Raw genomic sequence first — 16292 nt, forward strand, 5'->3', positions numbered from 1 at the left:
AAGTTTTCCTATTGATTCCATAAAAGGACTTGATCTCACTTTGCAAATCATAAAGTCTAAATTTTTAGCGCTTTATCCCTACACAGCCACCTTCCTTCAGATAAGTAAATGATGACCCCATAATCAGCAGCCATAATTTTAAGGAACTCCTAGAACTGGCGATGATTTGTTTCCTTGTTGGAAACAAAGGAGTTGGGCACAAGGAAACTCCGAAATTCAGAGTTTGATGACTACCTGCATGACATCAACTGAAGTTTTTGCAAACAGATTTTCTTGATGCCTGGTGCAGTGATATTTCATGAAATGTGAGTTAACAATGTTAATTGCATCATCTTCTATTAATTTTTTAAGTCCTTCCTTTTTACCATTCATCACCAGGGCACCATCAGTAGCTATACTAGATATGTTGACAAAGGTTAAAGAAAATTTTAATTATATTAGTTTAAATGCTTGTTTGTTTGTTTTTTACTGTTTAATACAAATCAAGAGATTTAGTTGTGCCTTTCAATGTCACCTATTTCTTCAGTGACATTATATTTGTTATCAGTACCTCTAATGAAAATGGCAAGTTAAGCTGTATCTGTAGCATCAGTACTTTGACTTATTGCCAAAGCGTAAAACTTGAAATTAGCAGCTTTATTCTCTAAACATTTTTTGATAGATTTTCCTATTTCTGCAGTTTACCTGGCTATAGACTGGTGAGACCAACAATATTTTAGAAATATCCATTTTTATTTTCTTCTCTTTTTTAATCAGGACACATTATATACATCGTGCTTTCCATACATTTGTTAACAAACGCACTGTCAGGAAATGGTTTTGGTTTTTTTGCAATCAGATTTGGTATCACATAACTAGCTTTTATAACAGAGTTCATTTAACTTTTTTTTTTTTTCAAAGTATTTTGCTGAGCTGACAGAATTTTCAGTTCCTCTATTTTGTCTTTATGAAGTATTCCGTGATGTGCATCAAATTTCGCAGCATCTTTCTGCATATAATGTCTTTCAAACTGTAATATTCGAAAACTGACAGTATTTCCTTGCAAAATAAGCATAATGTCATATTATGTCAGTACCCTTCCCAAACCCCAGGACAGAACTTCCACCATGATATGTAGCAGCAAGTGGCAAGGGCTGCCAGTGCAAGCTTTGCTGGGCTACATGCGGCCTGTGGGTTGGACACACTGGATCTAAACATTTCTTGAACACCTCCATGTATGGTGACTCAACCACCTCCCTGGGCAGCGTGTTCCAGCACCTGACCACTCTTTTGGAGGAGATGTTTTTCTTAATATCCAGCCTACACTTCTCTGGTGCAACTTGAGGCCGCTCCCTCTCATTCTGTCACTGTTACATGGGAGAAGAGGCCAACTCCCAACCTCACCACAACCTCCTTTCAGGTTATTGTAGACAGCATTGTCTCCCCTGAGCCTCCTCTTCTCCAGAAGAAACAATCCCAGTTCTCTCAGCAGCTCCCCATTATACTTGTGCTCCAGATCCCTCATCAACACTTAAATTCAGAGAAGGATTTGAAGAACTACTGTCCACAAGTAACTGAAGTCCTTCTCCATAAGCCTGAGGTCATGACAGGAACATATTTGCCCATATTTTCCTTGGATCTTGTATAGGTCCTTGGATTTGGAGCAGTTAGCCAGCTTCACTGCTCAGCTAATCAGTCCAGGCAGAGTGACACAAACCCCAGGCTGAGAGACTTCATGCCACTGAAATGCCTCATATGTATCATGCCTTCTTCTGGCTCTTTTGGGAGCTGATACTGGCTTTAGCACCCTGCCACAGACCAATCCAGCAAAATTAGTCCTGAAGCATTGTTCAGAGAGATTCTGGTTACTAGGCCAAGATTAGAAACCAGCCATGACTGTGGGATGAACAGTAGATGATGACAGACTGGTTTCCTGACAGTCCACTGCACGAAGAAAATGCATACAGAAGCTACACACACAACTACAGAGAGGCAGGTTCAAAATAAACAGAAGGAAATATTAACACATGTAATGAACTTCTTGCCAGAAGACAGTGTATTCAAAATTGGACCAATCCATGGAAGAAAACATCCATCAAGTACAAAGACTCCAAAGCTCTCTTTACTATTGCTAGACAATTTATGGAATACTACACTTCTCTTGCTCATACGTTTCTCTATGTGTTGCCACACTGTCTTCAACCATAGCTAAGTTTAAAAAAAAATCTTTAATTTGATGCTACACAGCAGTTTTTGTGTATTTATTTATTTAATATTATGCCAGGTTTGGGCAGCCTATATGAACCAGATGTCCTCCAAAGGTCCATTCTGACGTGATTTTTGTGATACTAATTAAAAATTGCATACTGGTTTCATCTACCAAAATCAGCACATCTTGCACTTTATTTTCCTGCACACAGGGAAAGATCCTAATACAAGTTTATCCTTTTCCCAATCATCATACTGCTCTTAGCTATAGTGTCTAATTTTTCAGTCTCACGTGCTGAGCACTAAGGAATGCTGCTGCTACAGTAGTGAACAATAATCAGAAAAAGTCAAAATCATGCAGTTTTTCAGGTCAAAAGCTCTCCTCCAAAGATTTTGATTAATATGAAAACGTTTTTACCAAAATATGTAGGTCTTATAGACCCACGGAGGAAGCATTTACATTTCTGGTTTTTTTTCTGGCTGAAGGTAAAATTGCGGTTATGTGATATATTGCTCCTGTAGAAGGGACAAAGGGTAAGGCAGCTGAGTTAATATCAACGTTGGAATGTTTGCATCTTTTTCTTCACTGGATCTGACTATAGAGACTTTGAAAAAAAATGTGAGGTTTTTTCTTTTTTAATATTAGTTTTAGTATGATACTAATTTCACTCAAAAGTTATAAATAACAGAATTTGAGCTGCTAGTTCAAATAGCTCAGCCACAGTGAAGGCAGCCAGGGAGAAACAATATTTCTCTGTACTACTAGAGTTCATATTATTTATAATGAGAAAAAAAAGTGATAAATGAGAAAGCTTCAAATCTGCAATCTGGAAATGCTGCTCAGAAAGCAGAGAGTTTTTCCAGAACACATCACTGAACTACCCTTCCTGTGCATTTGTAAATCCCTGTTGATTTACAGGAAGGCAAAAAAAAAAAAAAAAAAAAAAAAGACCTTTGACAATAAAGCTGTGTTTTTTTTTTTTGTTGTTTAGACACATACATTGAGGAGCAGGAAAACAGAAGCACGTGCAGAGGATTTATTTAGCTAAAAGCTAAAGAAGATTTCATTCCAACTGCGAAGCACCAATTCCTCCATGCACATAAGACAGGCAAGATGCTCTCACACAAATTGTGCATCTTGTCTCCCAGTGACATCAAATCTATTCTAATCTAAAGTAGCAATGCCACAGGGTTAGGGCAGAGGACAGGAAAGTATGAGGAAATTAGTTTTTCCTGATTCCTATTTCAAGCCTCAAACTCACTTTAATTTTTCCCTACCTCTGCAGTCACATATTTACATCTTATATGCACAGTGTGAGGTCCTTCAGTTACCTTTCAGCAAGAAAGTAGATCAACAGGGACTAGAAAGGAGTTCAGATAGGGTGGTCCAACCCAGGTTCACTGTTTTGAGAGATGAGAGAGCATACCTGCCTGTCACATGGGACTGCATTCAGCCAGAGTGCAACCTTGCAGGAATCCGAACAGCCCCTGCCCCCTTCTTTTTCTCCCCATTCCCAACTCAGTCTTCACAATACATAGCACAGGCAGACAAGGAACTGTCCTGCAGTTCTAGGCAGGACATTTCTAGCCCAGCAGATGAACAGAAGTGCCAGATAACTTGTGGCAGAACTATAGTGGCTGGCTTGCATTGTTTCTTCCCAAACAGATGCACAGGCACTGCAACTGCTCCAGCAGCACACCCTGAAGCCTCCTGTGCTTCTCCTAATCTCTCATTCTTACCATGTCCAGGGCATTCAGATGGCCAACAAAACCTGACACAAATAGATCACAGTAACAGAAGTATGGTCTTATGAAGTTATGCTAAAAAGCCTCTTTTAATCATCAGACAGCCTCTTCTCATAGATTAACAGCACTTTGTGTTATCGCTGGTAACTGTGTTTGTTTTCTCTCCAAACTGAGCTATTTATAAAATATTCACAGGATATCATGGTGGATGCAACTGAGTGAAATAATTATCATTACTTGTCTACAGAGAATATTCACATTTTTAATATTCACCACCACAGCTTCTCTGCACCTGTATCTGAATGAACTGGTTGCTGGCCTTACCAGTGTACTGAGGAGCAGATTCAATCTGTTGAAGAAAACAGTCTTGCAGGTCTCTTGCCTGGGCAAGTGTTCCTCCAGTTACCAGCTTCAGCTCATCCAGTGTATCCTGAAGTGAGAAGAAAAACAGAGAGCTCATGATTTGAGTACAGTGGTGGAAGTAACATGAAATATCAGAGAAAGATTAATTTTTCATAGAGATCTCCATTTCCAGAGCATGCAGGGCTCCTATGCTGTCCCTTCAGAACCACTCATCACCACTTGAACTGCAATGAAATCTCAAACTTCTGCTTCATAGATTTTCATATAGTTGTGTTTTTATTTCTTTTTTTTTTTCCCTACTATTCCAATTCATGTGATCTAACATACCAGGAAATTCAGCTTTTTAGTTTATTTCTACATCTGCAGTATACGAAAGTCATTTTGTTGAATTGAATCCAAAGAAATCTTTTCTTTCAAACAGTTTTACATTCAAATCAGGTAGGTGGGCACCTTAGTGATTCCCAATGTTCAAATCTGCAATGAAACAAAGCAGGGGCGCAGCCTGGGGGCAGAATGCATTTTCACCTTCTAATGCACATTTTATGCTAAGAATGATGGAAGATACTCTTTAGCTTGGACTACTGATATGGAAACAATAGGAAGCTATGACAATCCCTGGCTGGAAGACAGAGGCAGAAAAGCTCTAGTTGTCGTCAAACAGATGAGGTTTTAACATTATCTACCCCCACCTGAGTTGCCCCTTATTTTGTCTTCTCAGTCCATGTGGATCACCATTAAAAGAAAAAGCACCTGCGTAAGCCAAGAGCTCTTCTAAAATGATCATGAAGGGCTGCATTTGTTCCATCAGCCAAGAACTTACAAAAAGTTCAGTCCCAAGAAGTACTTCACACTAAAAGTGACAGAAACTGTAATTTTTTATTTTTATTTTTAAACAAGCTGAAAATTACATTTAAAATGAATAGTATATTACTGGGTTCAGTGAAGCTGAGATTTCAGCTGTTTCATAAGGAACTTGTACTTAAATTTATTTCAAAAGTCTGGATTCAGTAATCCAGGGGATCTCTGCTGGTCCCTCTAGGCGCTCAACCTGTTCCCAGTATTTCTGCTCACCTCTGGTTTCTTCAGGAAGGTGCGTAACTCTACTGCTGCCGATCTCTCCAATAGAGTTGAAAATGCTTTTGGCAGGTCCTGAATGGCACCTACTTGCAGACAGTCCAGATACAACTCTATTGTACACAATTCCTGCTGCAGGCCACTCAGCCACAAGATGACAGCATGGGGTTTCCCATCAGCCAGGTGTACATTGCTAAAAATCACCGAGTTCAATCTCCCATCATTCTTCAGATAGCGAAGCACCACTGGCACAAAATACAGAGAACGACTATCAGAGGGGGACAGATAATCTATGACTGACCAAGCAAAATTCTGTGGAAATCTGTAATGGCTCTGGTACTTTTCTCTCATGCCAGCTTTGATAAATGCAGAAATAAATGCTAAGAATAAATGGGACATTGACTTTCAGAGCAGAAGCATCAGAACTCTTGTGCAGCTCCTGGTTTGTAAGGTATTGCAGAATGTTTTCCACTGCTTTCTCTAGCCTTTTTTTAATAGGCTGAAACAATAAAACACATCACCTTAAATTACATAACGTTCTAAAAAATTGTGATAAAGGTAATAGGTGTAGCTGACAGCCTGCTATCAGTGTTGTCGCATGTACGTATCTGATAACCCCAGAAATATCCTGTAGCAGAAAAGTACAGCTAGAAAATCAACTTCAGTTATGTTTATTGCACTCAGCAAAGACTGTATCCAAATGCATCATTAAAGCAATGGAAAGAAGCATGATTCCAAGCATGTAATTTGCATTTCAGGGTAACAAATTGGAAATGAAAACAAAATACAATGCAGAAAACACAAACCCCACTCTTAAAGATGGCTGACCCCCACCCGACTCTTAAATTTAAGGCTTTAGTGAATTACCTACTTGATACTTCACACAATAGATAATGGAAACAAAACAGCACCAAAAACAGAACAGCATACAAACAAAACCTCTTCCACACTGAGTAATATTTTTAAAACATCTCCTTTTTTGTGAAATTGGATCTGTAAGCTAAGATCTGCGAGCTAAATCTCTTAGATCAGCTAGGTTGTTCTCTCCACAAAATCTCTCTCTGGTTCTCTGAACATGCAAATAGCTGAGGAAGAAATGAGCTGAGTGCATCCAAACATCACTTAACAATTCAGCTGTGCAAAAAAGATCTTTGTTTAAAGATCCCACTGACCACCAGCTCTGCAATGTTCTTTATTTGCTTATAGTAATGTTTTGTGCACCAAGGGCTCAGTAGGAGGGTCGCTTCTTTTTAACATCTTTATTAACAATCTTGATGAGGGGATTGAGTGCACCCCCAGTAAGTTTGCAGATGACACCAACTTGGGAGGGAGCGTTGATCTGCCTGAGGGGACAAGGGCATTACAGTGGGGCCTGGATAGACTAGATCGATGGGCCACGGTTAACTGTGTGAGTTTCAATAGGGCCAAGTGTCAGGTCCTGCATTTTGGTCACAACCCCAGGAAACCCTACAGGCTTGGAGAGGCATGGCTGGAAAGCTGCCTGATGGAAAGGGACCTTGGCGTACTGATGGTCAGTCGGCTGAATATGAGCCAGCAGTGTGCCCAGGTGGCCAAGAAGGCCAACGGCATCCTGGCTTGTATCAGGAATGGTGTGGTGAGCAGGACTAGGGAAGTCATCCTGCCTCTGTACTCAGCACTGGTGAGGCCTCGCCTCCAGTACTGCATTCAGTTTTGGGCACCTCAATACAGAAAGACATTGAGATGCTGGAGTAGGTCCAAAGAAGGGCAGCAAGGCTTGTGAAGGGCTTGGAGAATATGCCCCAGGAGGAGAGACTGAAGGAACTGGGGCTGTTTAGTCTGCGGAAAAGGAGGCTGAGAGAAGACCTTATTGCTATCTTCAAATACCTGAAAGGTGACTTCAGGGAGAGCGGGGCTGTTGTTTTCTCACTAGTGACAGAACAAGGGGAAATGGACTCAAGTTGTGCCAGGGTAAGTTTAGGTTGGATACCAGGAAAAACTTCTTACAGAAAGGGTTGTTAAGCACTGGAACAGGCTCCCCAGGAAGGTGATTGAGTCACCATCCCTGAACGTGTTTAAAAACCATTTGGATGTGGTGCTCAGGGACATGATTTAGCAGAGGGTTGTTAGAGTTAGGGTAGTATGGTTAGGTTGCGGTTGGACTTGATCTTTAAGGTCTTTTCCAACCTGAGCAATTCTATGATTTTAAGGAGTCAAGCCACAGACTCTGGGTGCCTATACAGTGAAGTGCTAGCACTTCTCAGCACCTGTCTCAAGTCACAGAGGGTTGCCACTACTACATCAAGCAAGAGCACACACATACTCTGACCTTCAAGGAATAGTTAAATTGGAACAAGGACAACTAAAAATTATGGAGACAGTAGAGCAAAAATGCTCTTATCAACTTCAGAGAGGCCATGAGTCTAACACTGAATTCACTTTATTCAGCTAACAAATTTTCCTATCAACTTTCCACTACTAATATGCTCTCTGATGTTGTGATATCTCTGTCAGTAGCGGGCACGCACCTAGTAACTCAAAGATTCCTCACAGTTTTTCTAATTGCTTAGTCTAGTGATTAAAATAACCCAGATTTATACCAGCATGAATAGTGCAGAGTACATCTCCATCTTTTAAGTCTACACTAGCACTAAAGCCTCAGCAGCTGTGATCAATATCAGGAATGTTTTCACTGTTGTCTATGTCAAAATGCTGCCAGTGCTCAGATTTCCGCAAAGGTGCATGAGGTCACCGTAACTTGCTAAGAGTTAGCATTTACTGGCCAGCTCAAAGATCTGGCAAGACAGAGTATGTTGCAAGCATTTTACTTATGTAAATATTACGCATGCTGCATCGTAAAATAGCAGGGTCTTTGGATCTGGGCCCTGTGTTCAGAGTGACCAAATGCAGCATTAAGATAGAGAAAGGAGGAGGAGATGGCGGCAGGGCTCTGAACAGACCCTGCCAGAATAGTTTCAAGACAAGCAGCAGTCTGGCTTGGATGAAGGATAAAGTATTCCTTCCACAGTCAAAGCCAAATACCCATCTGGTAAACTAGAGTAGGTTCTGAAGGGAGATTTTGCTGGATCACAGCCTCTGTACAATTTAACCCATCCAAGACCCTGAATTCATTTTTACTGCTATGATGTCTTACACTGACATGCCTGAGAGTAAGCATCTTATCCACACTGTTTAAGAAACATTCAGTGAAAATACTAATCCTGACAGTAAATAGGGACCACTTCACTGACTAGTTAAATTTTATCAGTTTTATGCATTTACTAATGTTTGTTCCAGAAAGGAACCGTTCAAAAATTATAAGCAACACAAGGACTCTATTTGCAATTTGACTCCAAAAATACACTGGACAAAACAAGTTAAATTGACCAGCAATTCCTTAACTCATGCATGTAACAATCCACTGTGCATCAGTAAGACTACACAAAGGTGATAGAAAGAGTTGAACCATTAACATAAACTGAATGGATACAATGGCAAAATCTCCGTCTCAGTGGCACACTATGTGGACATGTCAATCTTGAGCAAGGCAAGACCTCAATATGGACTTTGCAAACCAAAAGGAAAAGAAAAATCTCACATTAAATGCATGCTTTAAAGAACACTTCATATTATGAGTATATTTACTATCAAGTTTACCACAACAAAAACAGAACATCAGCAAACCATGAGGAATGCAGCTCACAAATAAATGTGGCACTGTAAAAGGTAGATAGTGCCTGGTTTGGGCTACTCAGATGAGACTTTATCATGTGGAGATACACATATGTACCCTTCCGAAGTCTACATATTTAGATGTTACATTTTGATAAGATGCCAATGGTGGTTCACCACTGAAGTGACGATCTTCAGCCTTGAAAGGATCAGAAACAGCCCCCACACTCCATATTTTCAACTCACACGATCTCCTGGATGTGTTTTTACTGACTGTATGAAGTAGCCATATGGGATACTTGACACTTCTGGAGAAACAGCATGTGGAATCACTGTGAAACACTGTTTACTACTTACACAGTGCCATACGCCTCAAATGAGGTGCATTAAAATAACAAGGAGGTGAAGACACCTCTGTGGAACAGATTTGCTGTGAAAAGCCTCCCTATGATCCATCAGCCCTTCACAACACATAGGTTACAAGACTCCTGCAACTACTGAAGGTAAAAACAGCAGTAGTCACCAAGAGTAAAAATTTCTTCATGTTGCTCATCTGTATATCACAAGCCTGTCAGGGGCGCTTCTCAAGTACAACACTAACATACTGAGTACAAAACTGCAAGAAACCATACAACTTTCCATCAGAAAACTTCACCAAGTCTGTTAGTTAAAGTACATCAGTAATTGTCAGGAACAAGGGTATTCTTGCATATCAAATGAAGAGTGTGATGAGATTAAAAATTATTTATACACACGAATATATACATTTGTATTCCTAGATAACACTTACAGGCGTAATTGTGTGTGCATGTGTGAATGGGAGGGACAGAGAAAGTATGTGTGATACATCACCTATTTAGCAATTAAGTGATAAGGTACTGTACTACAGTTACTGATACAACTGCATGGTCATACCTCACCCACTCTCAACAGACACATAGCAGAAGTTCTATTCTCTGACCTCAGAAGGATTTGGGAAGACCTGACAAAAATATCATTGTTTTAACCAACTTACTTTACTGCATTTTCCAAATAAAAGATATGCTTTTATTCAGCATATAGAATAGTTTTCCTACATCTAAACTTACATTTTTCTGCAGACTTTCTCATAATTAGGATTAGGCAGCTGTCTGACTAAATTAATGGCAGCAGCAAATTATCATAGCAGTGGCAAAGTCAATGGAGCAACAATAACTTACATTACTTGGTAATTTTTCACTGGACTGCAACATTGCAATACATTCTATATACATGGATATGGTCTCTCTCTTTCTAAAAATGTGCCCAAGTTTCTACCCTAATTTCTAATGAACCAATTTCAATGAATTAAGGGCAAATTACCCAAAAAGTCCTGCAAGTGCTAGGAATGTTTGTCCTGCATAGTCACATCTAACCTCCAGGGTCAATGAAACAAGAACCAGCCAGCCTTTTATATGCATGAGGTAGCATGTGCGTGTGTCCCTCACATTCCTAAGTAATAAGAACCAGTGATTGTCCTCCAGGGGAAGAAGAAAAGAAAGAAAACCAAATTGATTCCTTTCTTTGATATTTTTTTCCCCACCCTGTTTCCCAGCTCTGTGATACCAGCTGACTGTGGGGTCTGCTTCCCCGGCCAGGAGAGCGCAGCATCCTGTGAGTGGGACAAAGCAGCAGAGCGGGAGGATGTTGCCAACACTCTTTATCTTGCGAGATGGCATCATGCAACAAGAATGACTCAAGCATAAAGCTTAATCACATCATTTTCCATGATGCTCTGTGACATACCAATAAGAATGGACCCAGTCCTAGTTTTCCCCTACTTAAACAAACAACTTACCTTTATTCATCCGTCCCATTACTGTAAACTCAAAATACTGCCTGTCATCAGCTGGTGAATATAGGTCAAATATGGTGGTTGTGCTCTTTGGCTGCAGTTTGAACACTGAAAGCAAGAACACTTCATTCAGCGTAGGATCCCCAAGTGCTTGTTGCAGGAAGCTTGTTACCACTCTCTTGTTGGCATATGGAAGAAGGTCAATAACTGAAAAACAAAACAGTTTCAACAGCAGTTTAAATACAATAATGAGCCAAATTCTGAAGCCAGTTCATTCACTATTGCAGTGTGTTGGAGAAGTACATACTTCAGTACGTAAAGGGAGCTTACGAACCAGATGGAGAGCAACTTCTACTTAGTCTGATAGTGACAAGACAAAGTAGAACAGTTTGAAAGTAAAAGAGGGGAGATTTAGATTAAATGTTTGGAATAATTTTTTCACTTAGAGGGTGGTGAGGCCCAGGCACAGCTGCCCAGAGTAGCTGTGGATGCCCCATCCCTGGAGGCGTTCAGATTGGATGGGGCCCTGGGCAGCCTCGGCTGGTGGGTGGCAACACTGCTCACAGCAAAGGCTTGGAACTGGATGATCTTTAAAGTCCTTTCCAATCCAAGCCATTCTGTGATTCTATTCTTTGATACTTTATTAAAACAGAAATTTTTAGTCTTCAGAATGAGGTTCTCAAATACTTTCAGGTAGATCCCTAATATTTTTGTACCTTTTGAGATACACCCCTACATAAAAGCTTTTCCAACTATTTCCACTTTCATAAATTAAAAGGAGTATTTTTGTCACTTTTTAATTACATTCATAATCCAGCATCAAAATTTTCAGACAGATTGCTGGTGTGTTTATCCTAAGAATTATTTGGATGGCATTTGCAGGGCATCAATTAAAGTGCTAAAGAACCAGGTAAGTAATATGATATTCATAACCTCCTTCTCACTTCACTGATTTCTCAGATGATATATTAGATAAATAAAACACCTTTCCCTTCTTGCACAGATGATGAAGACAGGCCTGACAAAAAATAAAAAAAACCTAAGGCAGCATGAAAGCTAATTCCAATTTTTCTTTTTAGTTTTTGCATAGTGCAGCAGCAAAGGGTCTAAATATTATACTACTAAGTATGCCAGCTCTGTTATGCCCCTAAAACAACAAGCTAGTTTTTCCTCAATGTTTCTAAATACATGATGTCTCCAAACTCAAACTATTCAACCAAGAAACCTAGTGATCTCCCATTTGGAGCCTACTGTTGTCAGAGCAGTATATATATTATGATTTTCCAGGGAAGACTGATAAATGACCATGCACAAGATTTAAATATATGGGCATGTTTAGCCACCACACACCACCATCACTCCACAGACAAGGCCATCCTACACAACACTGTTTCCACACACCACTAGATGGAGGAGACTCAAGAGCACCCATAGCACAATAACACAGGTACATGGTTCTACCCACAGCTACATGGTAAACCTTGTTCACTCACATGATAGTCTAGGTTCATGCTGCTTCCACTGCTCATTCTGAAGCATCCATCTGTTTGGACACTGATGTCATTTCCAAAAAAAGAGAAGTGAAGGTACTTCCCTTCACCTCTCAAAAGCAATTAAATCCAGATCATAGTTCACAGCAAAACCCTTACTGGCTCCATGGATTTTGTGGCTCTGCTGGGGGCTTTCAAGACAGTATGCAGAAAAAATCAGGCACTTGACTTGCATGCATTTGTAATGTTGTTGTCAACAGACATATGAAATTAACTTGTCAAATTCCCTTTCTTTCACAGCTCAGACTTACAAGCATCCCAGGACAACCACTGCTCCCACTGAAACCAGCAATCCATTCAGCAGTGGCAAAAGGCTGAGTATTTAATCAGTTTTGGTCTACACAAAGCAAAGCAGCTGGTCAAGCAAAAGACTGAAATGTAACTCATGATTACGTAAAACAACATTTTGGAGGTAATAACTATTCTTAAAATACAACTGGATCACTGGAATATAGCACTGAAGTCTCTTGCAGTGAAAAACATAGCCACAGGTTTTTTTCAGTCCTAGGTCTGCTTGCTGACTTCATATCAAACACCAAAATATTACAAAAATAACTATTAACCATGACAAAATTTCTGTCTAACCTGATGGAAAAAATACTGAATATCTTTAAATTCGTATTTATAAATGAATGCTCAAATTGGTTTGTTTGGTATTTGCATTCCACAATACTTCAGCAGCACACTACTGAATTCTCTCTTGGAGTACCTTCACAGATGTGTGTGTAAGAATCCATCCTGTCACGTCTACTACACATGTGCCAGCAGAAGTGCATAGAAGATCGGTGATGCTATGAAATTCATTCTCCATCCTTAGGAGAGCTGGCAGGTACACAGCTCTTAGATCTTATAGAGACAATTTCTTGTTTGAGTGGGAGATGAAAGAGATCTACAAGGATTTCAGATTTCATTTTTAAGGAGAATCACATCTTTTCATTCCACTCCTTGAAAACAAACTAATAGGACAGGACTGCCAAAGGTGGAAGGCATGAGCATCTGGTTTCAATAAGTGCACTAGGAGGGGAGACTTGGGCTTGCCTGTAAGCACAAGTGCATGCGTGCATTCCCACCAAGCTGAAATAAGACCACTTGCAGCATAGCCCAGGAGTTTTCTCCCCTCTGCTTTCCCTGTTTTGTTGTTTTGCTCTTTGAAGGGACCTGCCCAACCTCCCATGAAAATGGCAATATGATTAACGGTAGCAACCCGCTCTTTGTAGATAGGTCTTAAAACTTCAACACTTAAGGTAGGAGCTAAAATATATGACAGAAAGCCTTAAAGAGGGGTGAGAATTAAATCAGTTACAGAAGATAGCACATGACAAAAGGTTTTCCCTTTATTTCTGCTGACACAGTATACCAGATTTGAGAACCCTTCCAAGGTTCCTCACCAGTCACAACTATCTATAGCTGTATGTTTGAAAACAGCACTTCACTACTGCTCAACACTTTCCAAGTTGGTTAATGACACTCTGGTCACTGGGAGTGAAACCCAGACCCTGATTTTGTAGTGCAAGAATATCAGAGGATGTGAACGGGGTCCTTCTCTGGCCACTGTCCCAGCTAAGCTGGAAGTCTGCCTTTTGTTGAGCTCTTTTTTTCTGCCTCTGCTTTTTTAAACAATACAATTCTCAGAAATACTTTCAATCAAGAGGGACTTTAATAAAAAAAAAGACAGCTGAATTAACCTCTCTTGTAGACCCTCTTCACGAGCCTAACTAAGAACAACCAATTAAAACGTCAAACACCATTCCACAGGACGATGGAGGCTTAGGGACCCCGAGAAGCAGCACAGCAGCTTTACACCTCCCGTGTTACTGCTACACGCGGCTGCCGAGCGGTGCCCCTCGCTCTAAAACAAAGCAGGTGCTGGCTCACTGCGTCCATAACGCTGCCGTACAGGCTGCTGCTGGACTGAGAAGCAACCTTTTTTCCTACTCAAGTCCTGCTACACGGAGTGGATTTTTCTCGACGAGTTTCCATAGCTCAGCACTTTACTTCTCATTTATGAGAGCCTGCATCTTGAAGCTGCAAAACACTCGTCGGATGCTCACGGTCCCCACAAAACCAGGCTGCTTTCTGACGATATTAGCGGGTGAAGAAGTCGGCTGAGGGAGCAGCAGAGCCGCGACCCCGAGGGCAAAACGGGAACGGGGGCGGCAGGACAGTGCTGTCCGCTCCGCTCCTCCCGCTGCAGGCAGCCGCCCCGGCTCCTCTGCTCAGGGCAGCCCCATCCCAAACCACCTCTATAAAAAAAATGAAGGAAAAAAAAAAGGAAAGCTTGCTAGAGCGAGGAGGGGTGGCGCGGGGACCTTACCTCGAGGCGCGGGCGGCGCGGCACGGCCCGGGCAGAGTTGCAGGGCAAGCGGCAGCAGCAGCAGGGCGGCGCCGCGCTCGCACCCCATGGCGGCCGCAGGCCGGGCAGCGCGAGAGAACGGCGCGCCGCTCCGCTCCACTTCGGACCCGCGTTTAACGGGGGCTGCCCCGCGTCCGGGGAGGGACGGGGCGGGCGGCTGGCCATTGGCCCGGGGGCGGGTGGGGGCTGAGCCGGGGCAGGGCGCAGCCTTCTGAGGTGGCACAGGTAGCTGTGGTGTGGGGACGCAGTGTTGCTTCGAATTTAGCTTCACCTGCTTTTCATAGCCGATGAATGTCGTTGAATGGTATTGTGCAGACTGCAGTGCGGAGCAAACCAGGTTTCACTGAACCATGGAATCGTTAAGGCTGGAAAAGATGCCTCAGATCACCTAGTCCAACTGCTGACCCACTCCCACCATGCCCACTGAATCATGTCCCTCGGTACCACATGCACACGTTTCTTGAATGCCTTCAGCACCTCTCTGGGCAGCCTGTTCCAATTGCTAACCGGTCCTTCTAAGATGTTTTTTTCTAATATCCAACCTGAATCTCTCCTGGCGCACCTTGAAGCCATTCCCTCTTTCTCTATCACTGTTACCTAGGAGGCCAATGCCCACCTTGCCACAACCTCCTTTCAGATCATCATACAGAGCAATAAAATCTCCTCTGAGCCTCCTCTTTTTGAGACTGAGCAATCCGGGTTCCCTCAGCCACTCCCCATAAGACTTCTGTTTCTAGAAGCCTTGACTGGCACTGTGAGGAACATGGAGTTTGGCTTCTGCCATTTCTCTTAGAGTTTGGGGATAGTGGGAGAGCTCAAACCAACAGGACTGGGGTTACTAGGGAAGGTTGCTCGTGTTAAGAAACCCCTAGGCCTTGGGACTTAATCAAGTTCAGTTAAAAACAAACAACAATAACGACGACGACAACAAAAACACAACAACAAAACCCCAACACTTCAGCTCTCAGCTACATGGATTTTCAGTACTTGATGTGCTCCCAAGATGTAATTATTCTGTTTTCTGTCCTCCAGAAGGTTCCAGTCTCAGCACTGCTGATGCTGGGGAAGCAAGACACAAGTGAGTGAACCCTCTGGTGCTGTGCTGTCTGTCTGCTCCATGTCCTTTGGAAGCCATCCCCTAAGCAGTGCCTCCCTGCACCCTGCTTGCCAGACAGAGACCAGCTACCTGCTGGGTTCTTTTCCCAACAGGGGCTTGCAGGATGTGGCAGGCTCCCAACCTGCTGCACTCTCCTCCTCATTCTATGTCTCTCCACCCACAGGCAAACCTCTGCCACATCAGAAGCAGCTCAGGGAGCTGTGGCTGCTCCCCTGCCAGCTTGCAGCCCAGTGCACAGCTGGAATAGCTGGAGATGTCTGATATCATTTGCATCACAAAAACAGGAGCAACAATAGCAGGAAAATTTTATGTTAAATGAGCAAACTGGTGTTGATTAATGTTCAGCACATCAGGCATGGCATACAGTTAATGAGCACTGAGGAGGACCGCCTGGAGGCTCACTGTGTGCAGGGCAAGATGCAGCATGCTGCGGGGCTG

At 42.1% G+C, this 16292-nt stretch overlaps 1 protein-coding gene across 3 annotated transcripts in view; it reads right to left on the reverse strand.

Moving 5' to 3' along the window:
- THBS4 (thrombospondin 4) overlaps nt 1-14852 on the reverse strand; it is a 38571-nt gene extending 23719 nt beyond the window's left edge. The window contains exons 1-4 of one of the 3 annotated variants that reach the window (NM_001321549.2): nt 14699-14852; nt 10838-11041; nt 5368-5615; nt 4258-4363 (exon numbers count right to left, since the gene is read on the reverse strand). In NM_001321549.2, the coding sequence (NP_001308478.1) occupies nt 4258-4363; nt 5368-5615; nt 10838-11041; nt 14699-14786 (646 nt within the window). In that variant the 5' untranslated portion in view covers nt 14787-14852. Of the gene's footprint in view, nt 1-4257; nt 4364-5367; nt 5616-10837; nt 11042-12327; nt 13024-13093; nt 14587-14698 lie in introns of those variants that run through there. The other 2 variants (XM_040655450.2, XM_040655451.1) reach the window with 2 other exon arrangements.
- Nucleotides 14853-16292: the final 1440 nt, after the last annotated feature.

The sequence above is a fragment of the Gallus gallus genome, chromosome Z (genome assembly GCF_016699485.2).
Source record: "Gallus gallus isolate bGalGal1 chromosome Z, bGalGal1.mat.broiler.GRCg7b, whole genome shotgun sequence".
Classification (NCBI taxonomy): domain Eukaryota; kingdom Metazoa; phylum Chordata; class Aves; order Galliformes; family Phasianidae; genus Gallus; species Gallus gallus.